General features: G+C 39.7%; 1 protein-coding gene across 6 annotated transcripts in view; it reads right to left on the bottom strand.

Moving 5' to 3' along the window:
- The window catches only part of MYLK4 (myosin light chain kinase family member 4), a 106,951-nt gene that overhangs the window by 77,296 nt on the left and 6,871 nt on the right, over positions 1 to 22,784 (bottom strand). For 2 of the 6 annotated variants that reach the window (XM_005554168.5, XM_065544508.2), the window contains exons 1-2: positions 10,946 to 11,130; positions 9,348 to 9,618 (exon numbers count right to left, since the gene is read on the bottom strand). The exons of 1 other annotated variant lie outside the window; for it this stretch is intronic. In XM_005554168.5, the coding sequence (XP_005554225.2) occupies positions 9,348 to 9,618; positions 10,946 to 10,995 (321 nt within the window). In that variant the 5' untranslated portion in view covers positions 10,996 to 11,130. Of the gene's footprint in view, positions 1 to 3,895; positions 4,133 to 9,347; positions 9,619 to 10,945; positions 11,131 to 22,784 lie in introns of those variants that run through there. 3 more of the 6 variants (XM_005554171.5, XM_074038939.1, XM_065544509.2) reach the window with 2 other exon arrangements.

The raw sequence follows: 22,784 nt of genomic DNA, 5'->3' as shown, positions 1-22,784 counted from the left end.
GCATCTGAAACCCCAAGTGGAGGAAGCCATGAGTCATGTTTATACTGGTATCCAATTGAGCACGCAGCATGCTATCACCCTCAATGGACTGGCGAATCAGATACTTTTCCCTATTAAAAATGGCAAATGAGGTTTTAAAAAAATCATTAAAATTAATATAAAATGCCAGGATGCACTGTACAGGTTGTATCTCCATATTTAAGAAGACCTAGGGCCTAGAGATACTTAAGCACATAAGAGAAATGTACTGACAGCAGTACTAACATACAGCATTTTACATTTTACAGAGAACTTTCACACAGGCATGGTACTTTATTTGGCCGTAAGAGCAATGCTGTGCAGTAGACAGAGCTGCAGAAACTGACCTGCATATACTGTTGAGTGAAGAACTTAAAGAACTCCCCTGAGAGGGCAGAGCCAGGACTGGAAGCTGCATCTCCTGACTCCCGTGGTTCATCTTGAACAGGATATTTAACTGTGAAGGACGAAATTGGGTATAGCCGGACAATCCTTGATGGTGGCATAGAGTGCAAGCTAGGGGCCCACCATGGGGTTCAAAGCCCAACTCTTTTGTATGTGGGTTTTGGGCAGGTCAGTGAGCCTTCCTGGGTCTGTAAAGTGGAGGAAATAGTACCTACCTCATGGCTGACAGTGAGGCTTTAAAGGCATCAGAACAGGTGCACCTCTCCTCGTCCTCCACGCATGCTCTCCCCCACCTCTGCTCCAGCCAGTACTGTGGTAACCAGCTCCACAGAGGTGTAGTCTGAAAGTGCTTCACCTCAGGCCACCGCATTACACCCTCTTTCCAGGGTTCTCTGGCATTGCTGCGGGACCTTCTTGGGAACTGGCATTTAGGCATATGCAACTGAAAATGCCAGGGGGACAGTCACCCCGCAAGACCCCCCGATGGTGGAGATGGCGCCCAGGGAATCAGTGCCAGTGCCTGCGTCAGTCCTATGGGTGGGCGGCTCTGAGGTCATCCTGTCTGAAGTAGGCAGCTTGGCAACTCAACCTTGCTGGGGCTTCTCTCCTTCCCTGTTTCATACTCCTCAAGCCCCTACACCTATTCCCTGGAGTCAGTTCACAAAACAAGCCACCCTCATGCATGCTTGGGCTCTGCTTTCTGGTGGGAACTCAGGAATGACATCGTAGAGACGTGGTGCTGGGTACATAAGAAATCCTACATAAACTTTACCTGTTACCTATTTTCTATACTAAACGCTGCCTATGATCTGCCTTCTCCGTGTCTGCTGTCGTGAGGGAAGTGGTCTTTGTTGTCACCATGTGGTGGACAGAAAATGAGAAATAAGGGAAAGGGCCGAATACCACAGGGCAAAGACCTGGAATAGCTTCCTGAGTCGGATGTCCAGAGACTGATTTTGGGCCACTTCATCGCGAGAGGCTTTAGGTGGTTTTAGATCATACAGTAACAATCCATTTTTAAAACTTATGTGTGTGTTATTGTGCATTAGAAAATCTATAAATAAAACATCAAAACCATGATTTCACTTTATTTTTGCTTTGATTAAAAATGTCTTAAGTGACTCAACATATGAAAAATATTAATAGGAATAAAGATAGCGCGTAAATATAGCAAAAATCATGATAGTGGTGTGTGAAAATAAGATCTGGAAAATCAATAGATAAACGTGCATTTTATGACCATTATGTTTTAGGTAAGTGGATAGGATCGTAGTTTGGGCATCTATATTTAGGGACTTTGTTATCAAGTATGCTAACCATTCTCTTACTTGGAAACACAGACTTGATTTGCAACATTTGTGTTTTTGACAATGTTGTTTTAACTTTCAGAGAGAGCAAATAAAGATCTTTTTCTCATGTTAAAACAACAGAAATGGCATAAAACTATCATAATTTTAATTACTCTAAGAAGCTGAAACAACATAGACATAAGTATGACTCATCTGTGCGTTTGGTCAAGGACACTCAGAATTTACATGGGCAGGTATCTACACACAGTACATTGGAAAACCTTTTTATTGCTCTCTGTCTTGAATGGAGATAGAGCACATTCATATCATAAGTAGGATTCACTGATACTGTGACAAAAGATAGTTCTTAAAACTGCTATGCTTGTAGATATTTCAAAGACAATAGTTTGCTCACATTTCTGAATATCCATTAGCAATAAGAAAAGCTATGAGGACATGTACACTCTAATTTAAGAGAGATTTCTTTACGGCTAAAAAGTTGCAAAAACATTCTGAAATATACATCTACAATACTCCTAATTAACTCACAAAACTTGTTGACTTTGTCACTGGGAAATACTATGAGGGCTACAATCTTACAGCTTGAGTAACACATTCTATTCCACATGGAAGATGGAGATGAAAGCCCTCATAGTATTTCCCATAGGAGAAATGTAATCCTCTTGGCATCTCCCACAGGAGATACGACAAACAGCGAAAAATGATTAACCCTTGGGCAACAGTGACTGCCTAAAAACATAGACTTCACCATGATGCTAGGTCAGACCTGCAGAGAATTATAACATTTTGTGATTGCTTACTTAAAAAAAAAAAAATCTTCCTTTCTTCCATCTCTCTCACTTTGTCCTCAACTAAGACAGATCAGATGATTGACAAGCCATTCCAAGACTGGGTAATTCCTCTTAATATGAACTTGATGTTCCAGAAATATTTGCTGTGGAAAGCTTCCCTGGGAAGGCTCAGGCCATGGGGAAAGCCCAACTCCTCTCCGACTTCTGAACACCAGCAAGAGGCAGAGTTGGTGGCTTCTTATTGAATAAGAAATAAATACGGCATTTATACACAGGTACAGGGATAGATTGTCTAACTCCCCTAGAGAAATTTTGTTAACTGCATGCGTTGTCGATGGGCCAACAGCACCCCAAAGGAATGAAAATTGGTTCTTCTGGGGGTGTGTGAAAAAATCTTACTCTTTTGTAAGATTTGTATATTACAAATCTGTAATATTTGGGTATAGCGGGACATCCTTGATGGTGGCATAGAGTGCAAGCTAGGGGCCCACCATGGGGTTGCCATCTGTATAAAGCACAGATATACAAACAAGGCATCAACAGGTATGCAGTATATATGTGGTATTAAAATTGAATGGGAGGAGTCAACTAAGGGGGAAAAACCCTAAAAGGTCTAGGAGGGGGTGGATGATAATGAAAGAAAGGCTGAGAAACGCTGCCATAAACCCCTCTTCAGACAGAACAATGATTCAGACTGTCTTCCATAGTGCTTTCTAAACTGTTGTGTATTGTTTTAAAAATAATTTATCACATGCTAATTGATAAGAGAGCTAAATATGTGCAAAGAGCTGTCTTCCCAGAACTGAATACCCTCTCTTGAAAAGTGCTGACATTCTTAGAATAGGAATTATTTCTCTTCTTCCAGAATTCTGCTACGCTCCTGACTGAATTCCATTCCGGAATAGCTATGGTGTTACATGAAATGCTTTATCAGGCAACGGCTCAAAGGAGAAAGAAGAGAAGGCTATGCTCAGAAGCGCTGATCACTGCACGTGCTGTGTTTGCGATCGATTTCTTAGTAAGAATAAAGCACTTTTGCTTATGTTTTATTTTCTTTTCTTAAGTCATATAAGAAGTAGGAGAATGAAGACATATGGACATTATTTTTAGCTCTGACAAATAAAAACAGATCACCAACTTTAATATGCACAGGGAATCCCTGCCCGTGAGGTTCCCCAAAAGTTGGTGCAAGTGTTTGAAAGGTTGAAATGTGCCATATGCCACTATTATTACCCCAACTGCCCCTAAGGCCAGGGTCCTGGGCAGAGATTCAGCCAGGGCATGCATTCCATTTTCTTTGGCAAGTGCCACTCCCAGGTTGGAAACATTCAAACAAAATGAATCTGTCTTAGATCAAACTGATTTTACTACCTGCACATCCTCAAGAGCAGGAGCCTGCCAATGGCCTCCCCGGGTCATCACGAACCGGATCAAGCGCCAGAGAACTGAAGACGAGAGAAGGCACACGCTACCTACAACCCAGACGTCTTTTCTTCTGAGTGTGAAGTCCATTCTCTGGGAGCAGCTGTGGATGTCGCTTGGCTTATATGTTCCTTCCCTGCCCTGATCTAGCACCAGCACTTCTCAAGTAGTGTCACCCTTTGCTCTGCCCCGAGGAGTGGCTGTCACCGAATTACAGAGAGTTCTTGCAGAGTCCTGCTTGGACGTCTCCAGTTACGTGATCAGCAAATAATCTGCCTCTTTAAAAGGAAAAATATGACGGCCTTGTGTGACAGATCTGAAACAGGTGTAGGGGCATCGGGAGACCTGCTGGCAATAATTTACAGCGCCGTGAACGCGCGTTGGTTCCCAGTTCAAGGACAATTAGCACCACTGTATCTGGCATCTGCTGGCTGCCAAGGCTGGGCCACTGCCAGGGAGCTTTCTCCTGCCCTTACAGGGTGAGGAGCACAGGGATGGGGGTGGGGAAATGCAACTTTAAAAATCACAAAACCTCTGCCCTCAGACTTGTTATTTTGAGATCTAAGTTATAGTCATTACGGGTGGTGCTGATGGTACAATTTCACAGCAGATGGTCAGGAAATGCCACCTGGTGTTAAATCCACCAACTGCAATCAAAATAGGAAGATCCACACTTTACTCCAACCCACTCCATCTCTCTGTACATCCTGTTAATAAATATTTTGCTTTGCTTGGTCTTGGGGACATTTGTACCAGCCATTTAAACACTCCAGGGACTGTGTGGTCCTGAGTCTGCCGGGGCCGTGCTTGTTTCTACCCTCACAGCTTTGGGATACCCCCTGGTTGGGATATGGAAGAACTTAAGCCAGGTTTTAAAAAAGAATTATTCCCTATGACGGCAGGCTTTTAAACACAAATCAGCAAGGGTTAGGATCAATTCAGGCGCGGATGTGGAACAGTGGGCCATGCTGACATATTTTTGTAGAGTGAGTATTCACAACCTGTGTCCTACTTTCGTACTTGGGACCATGCCTTTTGGATGGAGGATGAGTAACTAGGGGTGAACAGGAAGGAGGGGAAAACCAAGGGACGAGGAGGTGAGCACAGACAACCCCGGGCCTCAGGTGCAGGGATGGGGGTGGTACACGGAGGAAAGCAGCGAGAAGCACACAGGGCCGAATGGTTGACTGGGAGTATTACTGGGGACACCTGTGTTTCATTAAGCAAGCAGAGGGGTGTGGTGGTGTATGTGAGACAGAGATCCTACTAAATATTCAAGTAAATCTGAGGGAAATACAACACAAGGGCTATTTGCTATATAGATAACAGAGAACTGACAAAAGAAAAAAACCCGGATTCAATTGTACAAAAATAATACTAATTACAGTTATGAAACCTGTTCATCATTTATAACTTAATGGTATGGACACAGTAGCTATCAAGCTCATCACTCATGTGAGTCAGACCAATTTGAAAATTTTACTTGATTTCAACACCATGCCATGTATGTATGTTTAGATCTAGTTTATTATGGCCTATGGTTATCTGCTGAAAACTTTTAAAATTTTACAGGGTAGGTAGAATTTAGGTGATTTTGAACAGCCTTTGGAACATAATAGAATGAGAAAAGTCACTAGAAAACAGAATAAAAAGGAAAGTAGGAAAAATAGGCCACGCACAGTAGCTCATGCCTATAATTCCAGCACTCTGGGAGGCCAAGGCGGGAGGATCACTTCAGCCCAGGAGCTCAAGACCAGTCTGAGCAACACAGGCAGACTCCTGTCTCTACAAAAAAACACAAAAAGTAGCCATGGGTGGTAGTGCATGCCTAGACCCAGCTACTTGGGAGGTTGAAGCAGGAGGATCACTTGAGCCAGGGAGGTCAAAGCTGCAGTGAGCCGAGATCACACCACTGCACTCCAGCCTGAGTGACAGAGCGAGACTCTGTCTCAAAAAAAAAAAAGGAAACAAGTAAGAAAAATTAAAAGAGGCCGGGCGTGGTGGCTCACGCCTGTAATCCCAGCACTTTGGGAGGCTGAGGTGGGTGGATCACGAGGTCAGGAGTTTGAGACCATCCTGGCTAACACGGTGAAACCCCATCTCTACTAAAAATACAAAAAATTAGCCGGGCGTGTTGGCAGGCACCTGTAGTCCCAGCTACTCGGGAGACTGAGGCAGGAGAATGGCGTGAACCCGGGAGACGGAGCTTGCAGTGAGCCGAGATCGCGCCACTGCACTCCAGCCTGGGCTACAGAGCCAGACTCCATCTCAAAAAAAAAAACAAAAACAAAAACAAAAAAAAAAAAGAAAAATTAAAAGAACAAGAACTTAAGTAGAAGGAAGAAAAGTAGGATATGAAGTGTTTCATAAACTCAATAAAACATAGAGGAAAGAAAGAAGATAGTTAAAAATAAATTCAGTAGAAGAAAAATAAAAGAAATAGAAAAATCTGATTAAAAGCAGGAAAAAAAAAAGAGAATCTGAGTTTTATCAAACTATTTTAACAAATATAAGTTGTTAAATCTATATAAAATTCTTCCCCTATTGGGACTGGGGAGTAGTTCCAGGCTCTAAAGAAGTTGCACAGAAAGATTCCAGAACAAAGCTTTCATGTCACCAGAGAGCCTGAAACTGAGAGTAAATTCTTTCCAGTGCACCACAAGGGATGTTCCTACTATGATTAGCCGTGCTAATCTTCTCAAAGAGAGAAGGGATGAGAGAGAAAGGGGAATAGGGGGAGAAAATCGACAAGCATTTTTTTATAGTCCCTGGAGAGAAAAGAGTGGCATTTTAAAGATTTACTGCTGCCCAGCAGAAGATGAAGACGTGTTAATCTAGCTCTGTCTGCATACCTGAAGACATCTGAGCCCCCGGAATGTCCTTCTCCACCCACCCACTGCCAAGCCTGCTGGCTGCCCTGGCACCCACCAACTGGGCAGGCAGGGGCTCCAGGCCGCGGAGAGGAGAACTCTGTGCCCCAAACACGTGCACCTACCCATTCTCCACGTGGACGCAGACAGGAAAATTTATTGCAGACATCTCTAGGCCCTTCTCCATTTACAAGTAAGAAACTGAATGGGATACATGGAGCTCCTAGTGACTCCTTCCCACCTTCCGCAGGGTGTCAACTGCAGGACCGAAGCCAGGAGGCCCGAGTTTCAGAAGGGATATGAGACTTACTACAAAGGACATTCTCTGATGGTTTCTAGGGGTTAAATTACAGTCTCAAGTTTTCCCTCAAAAACACCCTAAAAATATTTAACTTCCATATTATCAACTTCTGGAGGCAGTTTGCTGTCACAAAAGTGATATCCCTACATATATTTATGTTCCAACTTAGCACTATCTAACTCTTTTTTTTATCTTCAGAAACAGAGTCTTGCTCTGTTGCCCAGGCTGGAGTGTAGTGGTGCGGTCATAGCTCACTGCAGCCTTGAACTCCTGGGCTCAAGCAATCCTCCTGCCTCAGCCTCCCAAGCATCTGGGACTACAGATGTGTGCCACCATGCCTGGCTATTTTATTTGGTTTTTTTTGTTTTTTTTTTTTTTGTAGAAATAGATGTCTCACCATGTCACCTGGGTTGGTCTCAAACTCCTGGCCTCCAGTGATTCTCCTGCCTCAGCCTCCCAAAGTGCTGGGATTACATGTGTGAGCTATGCGTCCACTCCCGCCTCAGTCTCCCAGAGTGCTGGGATCGCAAGTGTGAGCCACGTGCCCACTCCCGCCTCAGCCTCCCAGAGTGCTGGAATCACAGGTGTGAGCCACGTGCCCACTCCCACCTCAGCCTCCCAGAGTGCTGGGATCACAGGTGTGAGCCGTGTGTCCACTCCTGCCTCAGCCTCCCGGAGTGCTGGGATCGCAGGTGTGAGCCGTACCTCCTTGCCTCCAGCTTCTCTCACTCTTTAGAATGTTGCCCATTTATAAAAATTGTATCACAAAATTTGAAGAAAAACAGTACTTGAAAGATAACGAAATTCATATAAACTATTACGGTTAGTTGATGATTTCAAAGTTATCCAAGAAGAATATTTTTTCTTCTCTGTCCTACCGAAATTAATAAACAGAAAAAATTATCCTGTTTGTACCACTAAGAACCCTAATGAGAAAGTCATGTCTCACTTGATTTTGCCTGTAGATAATTCTACTTGGTCTATATTGAACTCATGGGGAAAGCAGAAGTCTGAAAAAAATCTGTTTCAATCTGACTCATTCTCCAGCACATTTTGTCATTTCTTACTCACTTACAATAAAAAGCCTCCTAGCCCTTTTACATACAATATCTCTATTTCATTGTCTGTTGCATTGTTAGAAACGCCCTTCCTACCTGAATAGTGTTTTTCAGAACAGTAGGTGGGCAAAGAAGGATGTTTTCCAGACCTGCCTGATAAGAATCACTTGCTCTGATTATCAAAAATAATGGTTCCCAGCCCTCAACCAGAATTCACTTAAACAGATCTGTTTGTTCCAAAAACACTTTTGGTGCCTATTTGTTCCCGTTACTGGGAAAGCAACTGAGAAAACATGAACAAATAACACAAGGTCCCAACGTTAAGGAGCCTTGTCTAGAGAAAGGTGATCAACATGTTCAAAACCACCGCATGTGCTGGAATGAAGGCATGGGCAAAATGCTTGATGCTCCCACCGGGCAAGGAGTCAACAATGGATGATGGGCAGGAACTGACCGGGCCAAGGCAGGGGAGGGAATTGATGCTGCTGCTAACACATATTAAAGGCTTACTCTAGGGACAGACACTAGGCGGAGTGCTTTACAGACGTGATCACACCTAATTTTCACAACTACTATTATCTCACTAATTCAGATGTGGCAAGCCCTTGGTTAAATTAATATTTTTCCCAAGAACAAGCAGCTGGAATTGGGCTCAGAGCTCTCGTTCTGCACAGAGGAGGATACGAGCCCCCCAGTCATGCCATCAGCAAGTCTTTCTTGTCCCTTCGCTGAACTTCACTATCAACTGCTCTGCCATCGACCCCGTGAGGATCTCAAGGTCTGGAGGAAAGGAGAAACTTCTTTTAGCAGAAAGGTTGTGCCTCTCACAGCCCTTTTCTGAATTTCAAGCCCAAATCCATCATGTTAAAGGATTCTTCTTCATTTCCGCAAGCTGAGTGTATAATTCCTAAGCCACTAACTATAAAGTGAAGTAGACTGCTGGCAGAAATGCAGCTTCAAAGGCCTCCTAATTATTTACCAAACACAATTGTATAGTTGACACGCACGCTTCTCGGTGAAGCAAAATGGAATGGTGCCTATTCATAAACTTTCTTTAATTGTACTCACAAGTACAAAACAGAATTTGGAAAGGGTTGATATATGGCTCCATGACATTAGAAAAGATAAGACAGAGTGAATATTTTTAGGAGACTAAATTAGCACATGATTACCTCATTATGTTCAGGTCTTGAATCCTGGTCCCCAGAATTTTCTTCCAGAAAATGCTTCACTTTCTCCACCTCTTCCCTGCACTGAAAAAAGGCCATTTTCTCCAGCTCGTTGCTGTTGTAACACGTGTTGAATTCTTCCAGCCTCTTCACTTTCAACATCTTAGTAGTGAGTCCAATTAAGCTACTTTCTGGAGTGTGGTTTTCGTCTCCCTCTGTCTCCGATTTATAAATCAAGACACGATTCTGACTCTTCAGTGCTTCTTTCTCTTGACTGCAGAGAACGGAAACACAGAAAGTTCTTATCACTTATTCACACATTTGACTTCTTGGGAAAATGACCAGTGAGAATTTGGAAGTCTCTTCTGTTTAAACTGGAGAGAGGATCCAAAATTAGGAAAAGAAATACTAACATTCATATTGAGTTTCCAACATTGGAACTTTAAAAGGAAAAATATTTTTTTTACTTTAAAATTACAAAAGCAAACAGTAAGAAGCAATGTCAAGTTTCACTGGATGATGAAATATGCTCCTCATTGCATAAAATAAGCTGCAGATCAAGTGGCCACTTTAAAAGTGAAGTATAAAGTATCTTTGGGCTTAATTGGAACCGCAGGTTTTGCAGCCCAGTGGGAAGCGCTTGTCACAGAAGGGGTCTCTCTTGCTTCCCCTGGCCTCCCTCTCCAGAGGGATCTCCCGCAAATGAGTCCTTTTCCAGATCTCTTCTCTACCTATGCCTTAAAATGTGTGGTGTTCATTTGTGAAAAGAAATTTGTTTCCTTACAGTCCTCTCACGTGGACAGCACACCCAGATACCTTTCTTTGCCTCTGCATTAACAGCTATGTACCGAGAAGTTCGGTCTTTTCACTCTCCTTAAAATACTTTCCTCACAAATGAAGCGATGCAGAATACAGAATACGCTTTGATACTAGAGACATATACACATGTCTGTATGGACCCATCACTTGATTGCATAGAGATGCAGGGAGATGGAGAGAGTTGAATTTGTGCTGGTTCCGCATGGCTGACAACTGAGGCCCCCTGGTGGACATTTTCTGAAAAGCGCCTCTTCCAGCATTTTCTCAGCTTAAAAACCATATTGTGATTCTCACCACAAAACTTAATATTTTGTTTTCTCAGCTCCTACAGTAAAATGACACTCTTCAGTTCCAAAGTGTTTAAAGTTCACTGCTCTAAAAAATTATGCTTATCCACATAAGGAGCTTACATTCAAACAAATAAAAATGCAAATATTAATACTATCAACCAGAGCTCTGCAGATACAACACAGACCATGCTTAGCATTCTTTCAAATTGCCCTGAAAAAATTATTAAAATAAGGAAACAAATGCATGGCTATTCCTAAGGCAAACTACAACTAAAATACTATGGTTAATTGCAGATGAAACTCAAATTGGATCAGGAAGCCACACAAAATTAATGCATTAAAACAAAAGTTTAGGTTTAAGATACAATAATTTTGCAAAGAAATGTTAAATATTAAGCTCTACCTGAAGTTTGGTACAATTTGTTATTGAAGGTAACTTAGAAAAAAGGGAAGGAGATTTGAGAGGTTATAACAATAAACAAAGATAATTACCATTGATAGGATAACATCGAAGAGCTTGAGCCATTCCAAGTGTAGAGCATACGTTCCAGAAGATAAAGAGAAATTTTGCAGAATTCAAACTGACTATGGAAGTCTCTGGTGACAGTTTTGACTCTCAGTCGTATAAATCTTCTGAAAAGACAAGTGTCCACTACGAGAGGAAGTATCTTCTCTCTGAAATGCCACTTTGAGCCTCTGTTTAAATTAATATGGCTCTTGATCTCATGTTGCTCAGCTGTTGCCTTCTTAGTCAGATGGGGAAGAATATTAATTTTAGACACCAGGCTTTTCAAGGCCAATGGCTCCATTTCAGAGGTCAGGTAAGGAGAGGATAAACCGGGAACACTGGATGAAATATCACCTTCACCTTTCCCTCATATCATTGTGTCAATACTCCTGGATTTACAAAGCTAGATTTGTCCTCAGCAATCATCTGCCTGGACCTTCTGCCCCTTTCAGACTCAGGATTATTTAAGTGCTCGTTAAATTTCCCCCAGTCGGGGAAATGCCAGGTGTGGCAACCCCACAGCCACCTCTGTTTGCCCATCTTATGCTTTCAGCGTATCCAACCGTAATATAGAAGATCTTCTGAAAGCAGTTAGCAAGTTTGTTTTAATTTTCTCAGTTCTTAAAGACGTTTGCAAAGTCTCCAAACATTTACAGCTCTAGGGAAAGGTCAAAGGCACAGGCATCCAGGAAACAGGAATAAATTTTTCATAAACTTTCCTTAAGCAACACTAGGACTTCCCCCGTAGTTTTTTGCACAGACCAAGAAAGGGGCGTGTCAGCCCACCTGCCCGACTCTCACGGTAGCGCATCCCTCGATTCGCTGAAGTGACATAAAACCTTAATTGCCCAGAGGCTGGACTTTGCACTCTAGACAACTCTGCAATTTTTCAGGGCCTGGCCAATTGTCACCTCTTATTTGGAGCCTGTGCTAGCCCCTCTATGCCCCATTATAACACCAGCCTCTGCTGCTCTTCTGTTTCTTTAAAAAAAAAAAAAAATTCCTTATTTTTAATTCAGATCAATGCATTCCATGTGAAATTAAAACACACATTTTTCCATTCTATGTAGTATTAATGAATTATAGCAAAACCTTTTTTTAAAACACAAAACGCTTGTTATTTTTCAGATTAGAGAGCTTTGTTCTTCAGGAAAAGTAATGAAGTGGAACTATAAATTTGTGAGAGATAAATTATCTGACAAAATTATTATATAAAGACTAAGCTGGTTTGAGGTTACCAATTTTGTTAGTATAATTAAATTGCGTAGAAGTACTGATAAGGCAACAAATGCCCTGCCAGAAGCAAAATGTGTGTGGGCTGCTGCTGATCCAACCACATCCTCCACCCAGACCACCACCACGCAGAAGCAGACTTGCCATCAACTTGGCTCCAGCAAACCAACCGCAGGCTCGAGTGAGCCAGAGGCCAGGAGAATCTGCTCCTTTGCTTACTGTTTTGTAATAAACTTTTCCTTTTAGAGTCGTTTTACATCTATAGAAAAGGGGCAAAGGTAGCTCAGAGTTCCCCTTGCCCTGCACCCCGAATCCTCCGTTTTTAGCATCTTACGTTGGTATGGTATACTTGTCACAATTAATGAACCGTGGTGAACATTATTATTAACTAAACTCAATACTTTATTGTTGTTGGGTTTTTTCCCCCCCAAATGCCCCTTTTCTGCTCCAGAATCCCTTGCAGGATTCCACATTACATTTAGAATCAGTAGGATTTATGATAGATTGGGTATGGGGTGTGAAAGAAAGATGGTAGACACCTTTGCAAATTTTCTCCTGAGCACTTGAAAGAGACAGTGAACATTAACTGAGACGGAGAAGGCCGTGGGAAGGGCAACTCTAGAGGGAAAGGTCAGGCATGAAGTCTCTGGCAAGCCCAAGCCCATTAAACGCTCAAGGTGAGTAGGCTGTGGAGATAGAAACTGGAGTTCAGGGGAGGGGTGTAGGCTGGAGAAAAGAATTTGGAAGGCATCCACATATAGATATTTCCATGCACAATATACATTCAATACATATTTGATTAATTACTAGACAGAATGATCTTTAATTGTGTCTACTTGCCCTAAAAAACAAGTCAATTAAAATAATCCGTGCTACTTGTCTTCTAAAATTAGTGTCTGGTTCTGGTTGTCTGGTTCTGCTACATCACACTGTTCCCAGCTTCCGATGGCAGACAGGACAAGCACACTGCTGGCACAACACTTGACCACAAAAAAACAAGTTATACATGCATCATCATTCTGGTCTATCCGCCTAGCCTCGGGACCCTCAGTCCATACCCATAAAATGTTCTGTATGCTTAAAATGCTCTTATACCTGGAAAAATTCATTAGTGAGGAATATGAGCAGGCCCAGGATCACTTTTCCAGTATCTGCATATTTTGGAGTTACACTTCTTTAAAAAATACCAACATCAGGAAAATAGCACCCTACAGAGCCATGGAAAAGAATCCCTTGATTCTTTTCAAGGGGCATTTCCGTTAGCTGAGTAAGAGACTGTGCTGTCAAAGGAGCCACATGAAGAAACATCATCGATAGCTCTTGTCTCCTGGTTGGCTTTGAAACCCGGCCGGATTACACTATGAGTTTCTGTTTCCACACAGCATTCTGAATGTTGCCAGAACAAGGCCTCTTGAATGTTTACACACAAAAGTGGAGCAACAGCACAAATACCAAAATGCAAATAAAAAGCTACTGCATCCCTGTTATCCGCATTAAAGTAGAACTTCCTTACTTTCAAAAATCACCACTGAATACGACCCATAAAAACAAAGATTGATAAATTGCACTTCCTCAAAATTCAAAACGTTTGCCTTTGAAAAGACACTATTAGGAAAATGAAAAGAACAGCTACAGATGCGTAGAAAGTACTGTGAAGTCACCTATTTGACAAAGGACTGTGTCCAGTATATATAACTTAATAATAGTATGACAAAACATTCCAGTTTTTTAAATGGACCAAAGATTAAAACAGACCTCACCAAAGAAGATATAAAAATGGTTAATAAGCACATGAAAAAAATGTTCAAAATCAGTCATCAGGGAGATGCAAATTAAAACCACAAGGAAACATCATTTCACACCCACTAGGAGAGCTATAATAATAATGAAAAAAAAAATAAAAGATAGGTTGGGTGTGTTGGCTCACACCTGTAATCCTAACGCTTTGGGAGGTCAAGACAGGAGGATCACTTGAGTCCAGGAGTTTGAGACCAGCCTAGGCAACATAGTGAGACCCCATCTCTACCAAAAAAAAAAAAAAAGAAAAGACAGAGAAAAGCAAGTGTTGACAAGGATATGGAAAAACTAGAACCCTCACCAAATATGTTGATGGGAATATAAAATGGTACAGGTGTTTTATTAAAGAGGTTGGCAATTTCTTAAAAAGTTATTTCCTATATGACGTAGAAATTCCTCTCCTAGGTATCTATATCCAAGACAAATAAAAACATATGAACACAGAAACCATGACACATGAAAGTTCACAGCAGCATTATTCACAACAGCCAAAAACTGAAAACAACCAAAATGTCCATCAGATGGTTTGGGAACTGGGAAAGGATAATGTGGTATACTCATACAAATGGAAAACTGTGTAATGAAAAGGAATGAAATACTGGCATCTACTACAACGTGGATGAGCAAAAACACTGTGCTAACTGAAAAAAAAAAAAAAAAGGCAGAAACATAGACCACAGATTGTACGATTCCATTTGTATAAAATGCCGAGAAAAGGCAAATCTATAGACATAGAAAGCAGACTGGTGGTTGCCTGGGGCTGGGTGCAGGAATGGGGGTTAACTGTAAATAGAATCTTACCAGATGATGTGTTGTAGTGATGACCGTACAACTCATTCAGTTTCTTAAAACTGTGCAGAATTGTGCACTTGAGATGGGTGAATTTTATAATATGTAAATTATACTGCAATAGAGTCATTAAGAAAAAAGAAAACCCAATAATATGATTAACAAAAAGTAAGCTTGTTAAAAGGAGAGGAAAAAACTGAACACTTTGTGGCCATCTGTCCCCAGTGACCAAGGCTGGGATCCAGGGAAATATAAATTATATTCCACACTTGCCAGGTCACCTAGGGCCAAAGAAAAGGAATGGTGAGCAGGAGACGGTTAAGACTCTCACGCTTTTCTTCTCCTGGCATGAATATCAAGTAATATAAGATTTTGTAATTAACAGAAAAATTAATAGTAATTTAAAAAGTAATTTCCATCTTTTATTTTCTGCTTGGAGATAGGATACTTTGAGCAAGAAAGATAATGATGTTATAGAATATCCAGATTTATTTATAGGAAATTTTTATATGAGACCATTAAAACTTCTAAATGACAGCAATTAGCTAAGTACTATGAAATGAAAAAATGAAAACAAAATAGGTTTTAAAATTAGATAAAAATATGGATTGGATCATTTAACAATTAATATTTTTCAGAAATATTACATGTTTCAGTTTATTACCTCTATAGTGGCTACACAAATTGTTCCTTTAATTATATCCCTTAAACTTTCTAAGGGATATTTGCAAGCATAGTACAATGAATACCTATACATCCTTCACCCATATTCACCAAATGTTAGCATTTTCCATGTTCGCTCTCTCTCTTTTGCGCGTAAGTTGCATATCTCATGAAACTTTACCCCTATATGAATTGGTATATGTTTCTTGAGAAAAAAGATACTTTCTCACAAACAGAATCTACTCAAAAATTACATAGTGCATTTAATCACCATGTCTTTTTAGTCTCCTTTTATAGATTTAAGAAATGGTCATTCCGTTTATTTTATTTTATTTTACTTTTTGAGACAAGGTCTCACTCTGTCGCCTGTGCTGGAGTGCAGTGGTGTGAACACAGCTCACTGCAGCCTTGACCTTGGCTCAAGCGATCCTCCTACCTCAGCCCTCCAAGTAGCTGGGACTGTAGGCAGGCACCGCCACACCGGGCTAAGTTTTGTATGTTTTGTGGAGATGAGGCTTCCTAGTCTCTCTCTCTTTTTTTGTAATCCTTCATGACATTGATATTTTTGAAGTCTTCAGACAAATTGCTTCATAAAATGTCTCTCAATTCTAATTTCCTGATTGTGTCTTCATGCTTGGAACCAGGTCATACCTGAGCATGAAAACTACAGAAGTGACACTGTATCTTTTTCAGAACATCACAAAAGGTGGCACATGATGTGGGTTTGTGCCATTATTCATGATATTAAATTTGGTGATCTGATTAAGGTTGCGTCCACCAGACTTCTCAAATATAAAATTAACCCTTTTATTTTTGTGATTGATAAGTAACGTGTGGGAATTTATAGGTATCACGTTCCCCAACAATGCATCGCCCAACTTTTCTCGGTATCTATTCTTGAGAATCAGTGATTACCACAGTGACTGAAATGATTTTCTAATTCTACCATTTCTTCTATACTTATTAACTGGTATTCTTTTATAAAGAAGAGCTTTCCATCCCCATCCTGAACCTCACTCTTTTTAGTATCAGGATGAGCTCATGGCCTTTTAAAAACGGACATACACTCCCTTCATTCTTTATTTTGATGCTCAAATTGTCCCATATTGGCCAATGGAAGCGCCTTTGAGCTGGATCCTATGTACTTCTGACATGTCATTATTATTTTTTGAGTACTTCCTTACTTTCAGTACTGTTTTCACCCTATTTCTGAATTCTGCCATTTCTTCAAGGAGGCCTCCTTCCTCTTAGGCAGAATGGTATTTAGAAATCAAGCCCTGGGCACCAGGAGTGTTTTTTGCTACGGGGGTGTCACTGCTCCTAGACACTTCAGAGGACAGAGCGAGGAAATATAATTTTTTTTTTTAAATCATGAGTTCACATTCATATTGATATATTTCTAATTCCAACCCAACACCATACGATTCTTTCCACCTTTTCCCCATACCACATGCACAACCCCCCCCACTGATTCTTTAAGTCTAAAAATTTTAAACATGAGGAAACACAAAATAAAATGCTTGCTACAAGGTAAAATTCATGCTACTGTTGTGACTATCCATTCTAAACGAGGAAAGTTGAAGTGTGTTCATTTCAAATATTTAACAATCCCATGCTACAGCATGAATCATCATTTTCTAGTTTCAGGAACTGGAGGAAGAATGTTTATATTTACGTTCTCGGGAATGCTTTCCTACCTTCTAAATTGGAAGTGGATTTCAGAGCTAGAATAAGCTCATGATGGTAACAAGGCATGAAATTACAGAAGTGCAAAGTCCAAGTTATGCTCTTCTGACCAAATGTTGGCCTCCTTGTCCCAAGAGGGTAAGGTTGAGAGGAGAAATTTTCCACGTGGAAAAACACTGCCATGAGGCGTGCATTAATGGCTGATGGGCAGTTTGGTGAAAACACACTCTCAGAGGTGTGCCTTATTTTTTTTTTTTTTAATTAAAGATAAAAGTTGTATTTTTAGGTTGAAAATAAGTTGAGCTATTAGGTAATGACTCATAATAGGTTGCTAGCTTTTATTCTACATGTCCAAAAGTATTGAAGAATCTGGGATACGAAAGGACCGTGGCAGCTCGTAAAATGGTAAAAAGCATTATAAGCCCCAGTTAGTATTTGGAAAACATCTTCAGTGTGAATGAAGCCTGGGAGGGAGAGGGCAGATGGGCAGCCTTGTACACTTCCGGTTAAAACGTATATTGCTCTCATTTTTATGGAAGGCAACTTGGTCATGCCCTTTGACCCTGCAATCACATTTCTAAGAATTTCACCTCAAAGAAATAGAGTTGTACACAAAATATTATCTCTGAGGATATCATCACAACATTATTTGTTAGATATAAAACACTGAAATAGAACCAATGTACAAGAGTTAGTATAATAGATAGGATACTTCCATAAAAAAAAAAACTAGGGTTATTGGTCACGTGTCAATCTTATAGTTAGGGAAAAAGGCACAGTAGATGCAATAGGATCTGAATTTTAACTAAAAAAAGATGCACTGTCAATCCACAGCAGATGAATGATAATGCTGTGATCCATAGCTAAATAGAGAAGATAGAGAAGATGGCTACACCAAGTATGGTTTGTGCTTTCCTAGAGTTACCAGTGTTTCTAAAATAAACATATAGTTCCTTCTTAATGTAAAAAAGTTGCCAAAGTAAATTTCCCAGCCTAGTGGGAAAGTCGTGGACAGTGGAGACACACAGCCTAGGCCTGAGTTCAAGCTCTACTAGCTGTGTTGACTCAAGAGCTGCTCAGTCTTCCCGAACCTCAGTGTTTCTTATTTGTTAAGTGAGGATAACAACATTCACCTTATGGGGTTGTTGAGGAGTGAAAAATGAGATAAAAATGGTTGATGCATCAGAGAAACTTAATAAATAACAGCCTTTATGGTTATCATTGGTAATATTATTGTTATTCATGTTACCAAATCTCCTAAGAAATAAAAGGTTATTTGGCTGAAAAATTTAGAGCCAAGATTCTAAAGAGGAAAAATATTCTGGAGGAGCTCAGTTTTCTTAATCAACAGTGTAACATCACTTACTGTTATTGTATACCAGGGCCTTAGCAGCTACAAAATGAAGTCACAGTAATTTATAATTTTTTTTAATCAGGACATATATATTAAATATATATATTACACATGCATATATGAAATACATATTTTTGATAATATAAATAACATAAAAATGTTATATAAGTATACATGATACATAATATGTAAGATATATAACAATAAAAGATATAAAATGAAGTCACAGTAATTTAGAATATTTTTTCTTTTATCAGGACACATATATTAAATATATATTACATATGTATATATGAAATACATATTTTTGATAATATAAATAACATAAAAATGTTACCTAAGTATACATGATATGTAATATGTAACATATATAACAATAAAAGATATGTCTTTTATTGAAAGATATACATATGGAAAGTATATAAAACCATAAATACTATTTAATAAATAATTATAAAAGCAGTACTAATAAAGCCACCACCAGGTCAAGAATCCCCAAATTCAAAAATTCCATCCTTTTGTCCTTCCCAAGCTAACCACTAATCTGAATCTTTTAAATAATTTCCTTGATTTTTCTCGCAATTTTACCATTTACATGTGCACTCTAAATATACACCTTTGCTTTGGCAGTTTTAGTTTGTTTGAATGTATTCATATTATTTGTATTATTTTCTTAGGTTTTTTTCCAGTTAAAACTGTCTTTGATCCATCATATTATTGTATATAATGTGTATAGATGTCTCGGTTAGTTTTCATTATTATGTAATATTTTGTTGTATGAATATTACAAAATGTATGTGTTTATTCACTGATGGACATTTGGCTGTTTTCCATTCGGGACTGCTGTGAACACCAATGTGCACACATGACGTACACACACTTAAATATGTATACCAATTTACACTCTCACCAGCACTATCAGAATTCTCCTGTTGCTCTATAGCTTTAAAAACACTTCGTTGTTGCTACTCTAGTGGGTGTGCAATAGTATATCATTTATAAATTTAAATTGCATTTCTCTGATTACTAAACAGTTGAAGGGTTTCTTTTTTGTTGTTATTTTTAGAGACAGGTCTTACTCTGTCACCCAGGTTGGAGTGCTGTGGCACAATTATAGCTCACTGTAGCCTTGAATTCCTGGCCTCAAGTGATCCTCCCGAGTAGCTAGGACCACTGGTGCACACCACCACCCCAAGCTAATGTTTAAAAAATTTTCTGTAGAGGTGGAGGTCTCACTTTCTTGCCCAGGTTGGTCTTGAACTCCTGGGTTCAAGTGATCCTCCTGCCTTGGCCTCGCAAACTGCTGGGATTACAGGCATGAGCCACTGTGCCCAGTCAAGATGTTCTCAAATATGTATTTGGTCACTTGGTCTCTGTTTTTTATGAAGTACATATTTATGTTCTTTACTCATTTTTAATTACATTTTCTACCATTTTCTTATCATTACGTAGGACTTATTCTACATCCTACACACTGTGCTTGACAGCAATGTGTGTTTAAGATACCTTCTCCCTCTCTGTGCCTTCTATTTTCACTCTTGTAGTATCTTCTGATAAACAGATGTTCGTTTTTGTATAGTAAGATATATTAATCTTTTCCTTTTGTGGTTAGTAGTGCGTTATTTGTTTAAAAAGACACCTTTCCCTTCATCACTGATGTTTTCACCATTCAACATGATAATGGTGCTCGTTTGAGGGCAAAAAAAAAAATCATCATGTTAAGAAGATAACTTTCTCTATTTTACTAGAGTTTTTTTTTAAATCAAGGATTGAAGTAGACTTTTGTCAAATGTCACTTCACATTCCACTTCATAAGATACAAAGAACTGATCTTTCCAATAATTTGACAATACAGTTGGCCCTCCATTTCCACATGTTCCACACCTACTCATCCAACCAACAGTGGATCAAAAATTTGGGAAAAAATAAGAAACAGCAGTACAATTAACAAAAAATAAGACAAATAAAGAAGCAATACAGTATAATAGCTATTTATATAGCATTTACGTTGTATTAGGTATCACAAGTAACATCCAGATGATTTAAAATATATGAGTACATGTGCATAGGTTACAAAAAGTAATACAAATAAAAAAGCAATACAGTATAATAACTACTTATATAGCATTTACATTGTATTAGGTATCATAAGTAATCTAGAGATGACTAAAATATATGGAGTACGTGCATAGTTTTATTAAGTTTTATTATAAAGGAGACACATAGGGTGAGGGGCAGGAGGGTCCCAGACATGGAGCTTCCACGACCTCTCCTTGTAGAATCCAGGCACACCAACCTCCCAGCACATCAGCATGTTCACAACCAGGAAGCTCCACTGAGCTTCTGTTTCCAGAGTTTTTATTGAGGTTTCATTGTGTAGGCATGATTGATTAAATTATTGGCCAAGCAATCAAATTCAATTTTTAGCCCCCAAGATTGGGCTGGTCCCAAGTTCCAACCTTAGGGAGCCACTAGGAGTTGCTTCATTAGCACTATAAAGGCATGCCTAGCACTCAGGAAATCCCACAGGATTCTGAAGATCTGTGCCAGGAGCCAGGGAGAAAGGCTGAATATACTCCTTTTTAAACTATGAATATCAATGGAAAATCACTTAAAACTAACAAGAGTTCACAAAAAGGCCAAGTACAAAATAAATTAACGAAAAAATCAATGTGTTTCTTTTCTATCAATAAAGGGCAGTAAGAAAATAGAGTAAATAAAAGGTTCTACTTACAATAGTAAGAAAATATATAAAATGTGTTAGGACAAACAATACGAAATGTGGCATAGATTCCAGAAGATGTAGTGGAAAGTCAAGAAGAGAAAGGAACATGAGGTTGGGTTAGGGGGCAGTAATCAGAGTAGGAAGAATAGATAACCATAGGACTAACTTTTAGGACACTGACTAAAGATGGCAGGGATATGAGTCATGTGGGATTAACTGGACTCAACTGTCCAGCATACCTTAGGTATGAACATGAAGGTGCAAGATGATGCCCAAAGATTGGTTAACAGTAGTAGGCTTATAAAATACCTGCTCATAAGCACTGCAGCCAGGCTGACTCTACTTGTGGTTACTGACAGAAGGTCTATTTGCGTCACCACTGAATCTATCCTCCCCATTCTGACTCCGGGGAAGGAAGACAGAGAAGATGGTTACACACTTAAAAGTAAACCGCCGAGGCCAGCTGCAGACAATTAAACAGTGAGGTATTAAAGGAGAAAATGGAAGCCTAGGTTTCTGCTTTACATTGATTTCATTTCCTGGGACCTTATACTATATGAGTTTAAATTTATTTGTATTTATGCTGATCCGAAAAGAAAGTTTAAGTTTGGCTGGCAAAGCAATCTAAGAGGAGGGGTGATTTTTGAAGTACTTTTTTTCCTTTATTTTTCTATCATCACCAGCTAGTGGAGAAAACCTTGAACTTCAGACAGAGGGGGCTAGGGTTCAGGAAAAAATATTAATACAGGACCTACTGGGTGCCAGGCACTGTACTAAATACTTTCACATTGACAAGTTCATTTAATTCTCATGAAAGACTGTGAGGTAGGCATTCTTATTTCTCCTTTAGATTTGGAAACTGAGTCTGAGAAGTTATGTAGCTTGCCCAAGGTCACATGATGGACAGCTCAAAACCCAGGTTATTGAACTCAAGGTCTAGAGTCATTTTCACCTCATAGGTCATCCAAATAGCTCAACTTCATCCATGCATGTGGCTATGGGAGTCAAACACACACACACACACACAGACACACACACACAATCTTTGCTTTGTATTTTTCCTTTTTCTTATTTATATAATATAGATTAGAAAAGCACAAGTATAAAAAGAAAGTGGGATTATACTATATATATCAGGTTTTGTTTTTGTTTTTTGAGACGGAGTCTTACTCTGTCACCAGGCTGGAGTGCAGTGTTGTGATCTTGGCTCACTGCAACCTCCACCTCCTGGGTTCAAGCGATTCTCCTGCCTCAGCCTTCCAAGTAGCTGGGACTACAGGTGCATACCACCACACCCAACTCAGTTTTGTATTTTTAGTAGAGACAGGGTTTCACCATGTTGGCCAGGATGGTCCCCATCTCCTGACCTCATGATCCACCCACCTCAGCCTCCCAAAGTGCTGGGATTACAGGAGTATGTATTAGTTTTGTATCCTTAATTGTTACTCCCATAGTACATAACAGTTTCCCATGACAATACTTTTGAAAACACATATTAGGTAACAATAAAGTTGGACATAGAATTACATCTATATGCAACTATACTGTCTAATCTTGAAACACATCTTAGAAGACT

The sequence above is a fragment of the Macaca fascicularis genome, chromosome 4 (genome assembly GCF_037993035.2).
Source record: "Macaca fascicularis isolate 582-1 chromosome 4, T2T-MFA8v1.1".
NCBI classification, from domain to species: domain Eukaryota; kingdom Metazoa; phylum Chordata; class Mammalia; order Primates; family Cercopithecidae; genus Macaca; species Macaca fascicularis.
This window is presented reverse-complemented; position numbering and strand designations above follow the sequence as displayed.